General features: G+C 42.3%; 1 protein-coding gene across 3 annotated transcripts in view; it reads left to right on the top strand.

Annotated features, from left to right (window-relative positions):
• Positions 1-1,296: 1,296 nt before the first annotated feature.
• Positions 1,297-6,000, top strand: part of DCP1A (decapping mRNA 1A) — a 48,150-nt gene continuing 43,446 nt past the window's right edge. The window contains exons 1-3 of one of the 3 annotated variants that reach the window (XM_039482106.1): positions 1,387-1,522; positions 1,929-2,038; positions 3,087-3,127. Coding sequence is in view for 1 of the 3 variants with exons in the window: in XM_039482105.1 (XP_039338039.1) it covers positions 1,388-1,522; positions 3,087-3,127 (176 nt within the window). In the remaining 2 variants the exon portion in view is untranslated. Of the gene's footprint in view, positions 1,523-1,928; positions 2,039-3,086; positions 3,128-6,000 lie in introns of all 3 variants that reach the window. The other 2 variants (XM_039482105.1, XM_039482107.1) reach the window with 2 other exon arrangements.

Here is a 6,000-nt window from a genome sequence, read left to right as displayed (position 1 = left end):
TGCGGGAGGGCGGGGGCAGGCCGTGTGCCCATAGGGCGGCATGTGTGTTTCAGCAAGGGCGGCAATTGGGCGGCAGCTTCTATGTTCCACTGTCTGCAGGGGCGCAGCTTCTGTCTTCCAGCTGAAGAAAGAAGCTGCCTGCGAATTGCCACCGCCGGGGAAACGCGCGAGCCGCATTAAGGGCACAAGGACTGCCCCCCTCGTCTGGCGGCAAAAACAGTAGAGCCAGCCCTGGTCACCCTACTCCTCCTCCTTCTTCACCCCAGCAGCTTCATATTAACTGGGCACCATTACAGAGTGGGAAAGCCCTCATGGTAAGCAAGAGGAGTCCTGCAGGTCTCTTAGCTGTGAGAGAGACCTTAGGTGGAGCTGGAGTTAGCACACAGGAAATCTGAAATAAAACCCCATACAGCCATTTGCTTTTGAATCCCACCGTGCTGTCAACATTTCCTTGTTCAGGGTTGGTGAATCCCACAAGACTCAAGGGTCAATAACCCTGCTAAGAGTGACAAAGAATCCTGTGGCACCTTATAGCCTAACAGAGGTATTGGAGCATAAGATTTCTCAGGTGAATACCCACTTCGTCGGATGCATTCAGCCACAAAAGCTTATGCTCCAATATGTCTATTAGTCTATAAAGTGCCACAGGACTCTATCACTTTTTACAGATCCAGACTAACACGGCTACCCCTCTGATACCTGCAAGGGTGTAGGGTAGCCAGGTCCATGGGATGCCCCTCATGGCTCCAGGGACACATCTCTACTGGAATGGAGAGTACAACCTTGGGGATTCAAGCCAAGGACAGGAATCTGTTGGTCCAGGAGTGGTGGAACCCTTGGGGTTCCGGATGGTGGGGAAGGGGGAAAAGGTCCTGCAAAGCTCCTGGGAGAGGTCCAGGGTGGGAGTGTTACTGGTTTTTGCAGAGGTGCCTGGGGGTGCAGGTAGGGGTGTCAGTCCCTCCAGATTGTCTTCAACTGAAGATTAAGCTGTTGCCTAATACGCTGCAAAATCGTGATTAGCATCGATTGCAGACAGGGTGTTCACACCACCTCTTTTTCTAAGGCCGGCAAACTCCCCGACGGCCCAGCTCGGGGCAGCTCCTTGCCAGGGAGTCCCTCGGGGCTCTGAACTCGGAGCAGAGCCTTGCCGAGGAGCTGGGGTTCCCTGGCACAAGTCCCCGTTAGGAGCTCTGTGGCGGTGGGGGGAAGGGTGCTGGCTCGCTGACCGCTTCCCGGGCGGAGCAGGCGGAACCAAAGCGCAGCGGCGGCAGGGCGGAACGGGCGGCGCTGAGGCCGCCGTGCCCGGGCAAGAGCAGGGAAGCTGCACACGTGACTCCGCGCTGGTCGCGCTCCCTTCCTCCCCCTCAGCTTCCTCCCGGGAGCCAAGATGGAGTCGCTGAGTAAAGCGGGACAGGAGATGAGCCTGGCGGCCTTAAAGCGGCACGATCCCTACATCACCAGCATCGCCGACGTGACCGGCCAGGTCGCGCTCTACAGCTTCAGCCCCAAAGCCAACGAGTGGGTAAGTGGGGAGCAGGCTCCTGCCTGCCGCCCGCCCCTAGGAGAGCCACAGCTCCCGCCCCGTAGCCGTGTGGAGCGACTCCGACACCCACGCACGTTCCCCGCGGAGCAGAGCTGGGCGCAGGCCCTCCCCCTACTCCCGGGGGTGGGCACCGACACACCCACTCATCCCCCGTCCTCAGCGCGCTGATGTAGCCACTGACCCGCCATGCCCCTTTCCCTGCAGAAACGGAAACTCCCCCCACCAGGGCGGAGTGGCAGCCCCAGCAACCCCCTTTCCCCTCCCGCCCCCCGGGACAGGAAGCCACAGGGGTCGGGGCCGTTCAGATTGTGGCGCTGTGGTTTGCGGGGTAGGGGCTGTGACCCTGAGAAGTTTGAGATCTTCCCACCTTCCCTCCCCCCAGCAGCCCGGACTCTTCCCAGGCTGCGGAGACCATTTAAATCAGAGGAAACAGATAGGAAAGAACAGACTTTCCTTGTGACATTGCAACACACATTCAAGCAATAATTGTAGCAGGTATTGTAGTCTTGCCTGTTATACTCTCACTGCTTTGTTTGTACACACAAACACACCTTTGTAGTTGTCACTTTCCACTAGCTGGTAATGTTGAGGTTCACAAAGTGTGGAATTTGAGAAACGTTGATAATGACTGTTCTGCTTAAATACAATTTCTGTTTAATTTCAAGAATGTTTTTCAGTTTTGAAAATAAAGGCCATCAATATACACTACATTTCTGGAAAAAGAAGTTAGTATGAGTTAAAGAGCTTTGGGAGTACTTTTAAAAAAATCTTGTCAAAGACACAAAGGCTTCCAGTTACATGATTGTAACTGAATAGCCTCTGAGATTTCAGTCCTGCAAAAACTTAAGCATGTGTGTAACTTTCCACATGAGTAATCCAGTTAAGCTCAGAGTTATTTGCAGGAGTCAAATGTTATTTTGCAGGTGGTAAACCATAAGGGTTTTTTTCTTTTTTAGCTAAGTTTTAATGTATAAAACAAAGTCTGAAGAAAGTGAGGTTTTTTTAACCCTCAAAAGCTTATGCCCAAATTAATCTGTCAGTCTTTAAGGTGCCACCTGACTCCTTGTTGATTTTGTGGATACAAACTAGCACGGCTACCCCTGGATACTTAAAGTCATGGTGCATCGCATACAATTATAATAAAAGATATGTCCAAAAAAATCCCATTGTAACTTCTCATTACAAGATACATGTTTTACTTTGCAAACTAAAAAAAAAACTTGTATTAATATGCATGAATATGGGGTTACTATAAAGAAAATATTTAATTTTAACTTTTCTAGTGAAGCTGGTTAGGAAGAGAAAGTAATCAGAAATTTCTTTAAAAATTGAATAATTGTTTTTATCAACAAGGTGACATGTATAACTACATATTTGCCTGAAAGGGTTAGGAATTCACTGAAAAGATAGGCCTCAGATTAATCTGAGGCCTATGATGTCAAACCTCTTTGTGAGATGGTACTAAAAACTCTTTTGTTAGAATGCTGCATAACTGTGTGAGTAAGCATATCACTGAACTAACTATAATTGCTGTCTGTTGTAGGAGAAGACTGACATAGAAGGTACCTTATTTGTGTACAGAAGGTAAGTTATACAAAAATTCTTTAGTGTAGTATGTAACTATTAAGTTTAGATTTTGTCACAGTAGGCTTTCCAGCTAATTCTGATATTTGACCAGAAATTCACCTCCAACTGCCTGTTTTAAAAATAAATTTAGCACCTAGGCATATAACTCTTCAAAAAGCACATACACAACTTTTCAGTAACAATCTTCACGAAAATAAATGAATAAAACTAAGAGAGAGAATCATAGAAATGGAAGTTGTAATTAGGTTGCTTTGTTAATAATTTTGGTAATACGGCATCATTTCCTAATATATTCCTGAGTGCTTTAAATGACCCAAGTGATGATGTTTCCTCTACCTTCCATATTCCAGAAATTATTAATTATATAATTTATATTTTTTTTCCAAATCTCTCTTAAAATAGTTTCCAGTGAATGGGTCTGCCATTTTCCACTGGTTATGATACAGATTGTCATTTAAAAGCTAGCAGTCTGTATGTGTGCAACTTTCGGATTTTTGGTTCGTTTAACAGGTGATATTTCCTTAATGAGAAATAGCATGTAAATATCACTGAAGATTCATCTTAAACCAAAGACAAATCACTAATTTAACAATGAATTACTGCTCCATTATATGCAAGAAATGTGAATGGAGAATTAATCTATCCATCCTGAGACAGGCAGCAACCCGTTTAATATTACTAATATTTCCTATGTCCGTAGCACTGTGAGGTTCTGAATATCCGTTGGGCACCATTCCAATATTCAGTTAAGCAAATGCTTAATTTCACTACATGAGTAGTCCTGTTGATTTCAATTGGACCTGCTTGCAGTAGTAAAATTAAGAATGTGCATAAATCTTGTAATCAAGTATGTTCAGTGCCTCTCAGGAGGCGCTCAGCACCTTGCATTATTGGGCCCTTAGTGAATGTGGCCATGATGTTGATGAAATCTGTACAGCTAATCACATCTGATTATAATGAAGCAGATTTTTGTTTGTGGCTGTGTATTTTTCCTCGGGGTATCCGCACAATATGACCAGGAAAAAGTAATCTTGCTGCTATGTTCACATAAGTGTTAAAAGGCATAGCTGAGCATAAGCCTATATTATAATCTAATAATTTAAGAGGAAACAAATATGAAATTGTTTTGTTTTGACCTTCAAGTGTTTGCTTGATTTTTTTTTTCTAAAGCTAGACTGTAGAGCAAGTCTTACACAGAATATTTAGAAGTTAAATGTTGTTCTGCTTGTCAAAGCAATTTTTCTATATATTCATTTTCTTTTACGAACTATTTTGAGGTCTGGGGGGGAAACTCTCCCTTTATGAGGCAAGTTGGGATGCTTTTGGATCCTCTCTGAATATATTCCCTGCTCTTTTAATAATGCTCAACTCTTAATATTTTTTATTCTAATGAAGTTGTGTCTGTTTAAGGTAGAGATAAATTTTGCCAACTGAGTTTTTTAGGAGGAAATATAAACATTCTTTTCAAGCTGATAAAATCTCATAAGCCGGCAAAGGTCTTTCCACAAGACTTTAGGAAACTAGCATTTGCAATACCAGTTTAACCAGTAAGACTATCTAATCCAATATCCTGTCTGGTAGGTACAAGAAACATATATGAGAGAAGCTTCTTCCTAATTCCAGGCAGAAAGGGTCTGATCCCAAGTCCAATTAAATCAATATGTTTCCATTGACTTCAGTTATCTATGGACAAGGCCCTTAGTGACTGTCCTATGCCATGAAACATAAGGGGTCTAAACCCACAGGACCCTGATTTTACGACGACTCATTGCCCATTCTTACATTTATACACTCCGAGTAGTTGCATTGACTTCAAAGATACTTCACAGTGCATAAGATTCAATATGTGCATGCAGCAAAGAGTCCTGTGGCACCTTATAGACTAACAGACGTTTTGGAGCGTGAGCTTTCGTGGGTGAATACCCACTTCGTTGGATGCATCCGACGAAGTGGGTATTTACCCACGAAAGCTCATGCTCCAAAACATCTGTTAGTCTATAAGGTGCCACAGGACTCTTAGTCTGGATCTGTAAAAGCAGCAAACACGGCTACCCCTCTGATACTTGACAGTATGTGCATGAGTATCTTCAGGATTGTAATTTTTAATAATGGATATCATCTGTAGTTAAATCCTGTTCTGAATCCTTATTAAACCTCTTGGCCTCAATAATATCTTGAAGTGCCAAGTTCAACAAGTTAAAATTATAAGTTGTATATGTAAAATGATAACATTTTAAAAAGCAAAATTTAAACTGAAGTATTTCCTTCAATCAGCTTTAATTTTGCTGCTTTTTAATTTCATTGAGTCTTCTCTTCTAGTAAGATTAAGAATATTTTTAAATCTGTTATTTCTATGATTGTCACTGTTTTGCTCACCAAAAGTGTCAGTTTTATCCATTCTTGCCATTACTTATGAAAACTAGAAACTTTTCCCACATAGATCACTTTAGATAGACAGATCATGTAAAGTACTTCTAACTATTAAAGTATCTTTTTTGTTTTTGTTTACTCATCTTTGACTATTTGTTATGCTGTAGAAATTCATTTGAACCTATAAAATGTTTTCTTATGTGCATAGGCTTGGTTTTATATTGCATGATATATTTGCTTTGGGGTATTTACATGTAAACATGATTGTATAACTAGTAACTATGTATTAATGAGATATATTTACTGGTTTCTGCATTTATAAACATATCTGTCTATCTTGGTAAAGTTTCATGTGAAGGGAAGGAACAGAGTATTAGTAATGCTTGATTGAACTGCGTAACAGTTTGTCATAAAAATATATTGTGAAGGTGGCTATTTTAACTAAGCACATATGGCATTACAAATTATACTCTTAATCCATGCTTTGTTTTGGCATTTGA

This window comes from Mauremys reevesii, linkage group 7 (assembly GCF_016161935.1).
Source record: "Mauremys reevesii isolate NIE-2019 linkage group 7, ASM1616193v1, whole genome shotgun sequence".
NCBI classification, from domain to species: Eukaryota; Metazoa; Chordata; order Testudines; family Geoemydidae; genus Mauremys; species Mauremys reevesii.
This window is presented reverse-complemented; position numbering and strand designations above follow the sequence as displayed.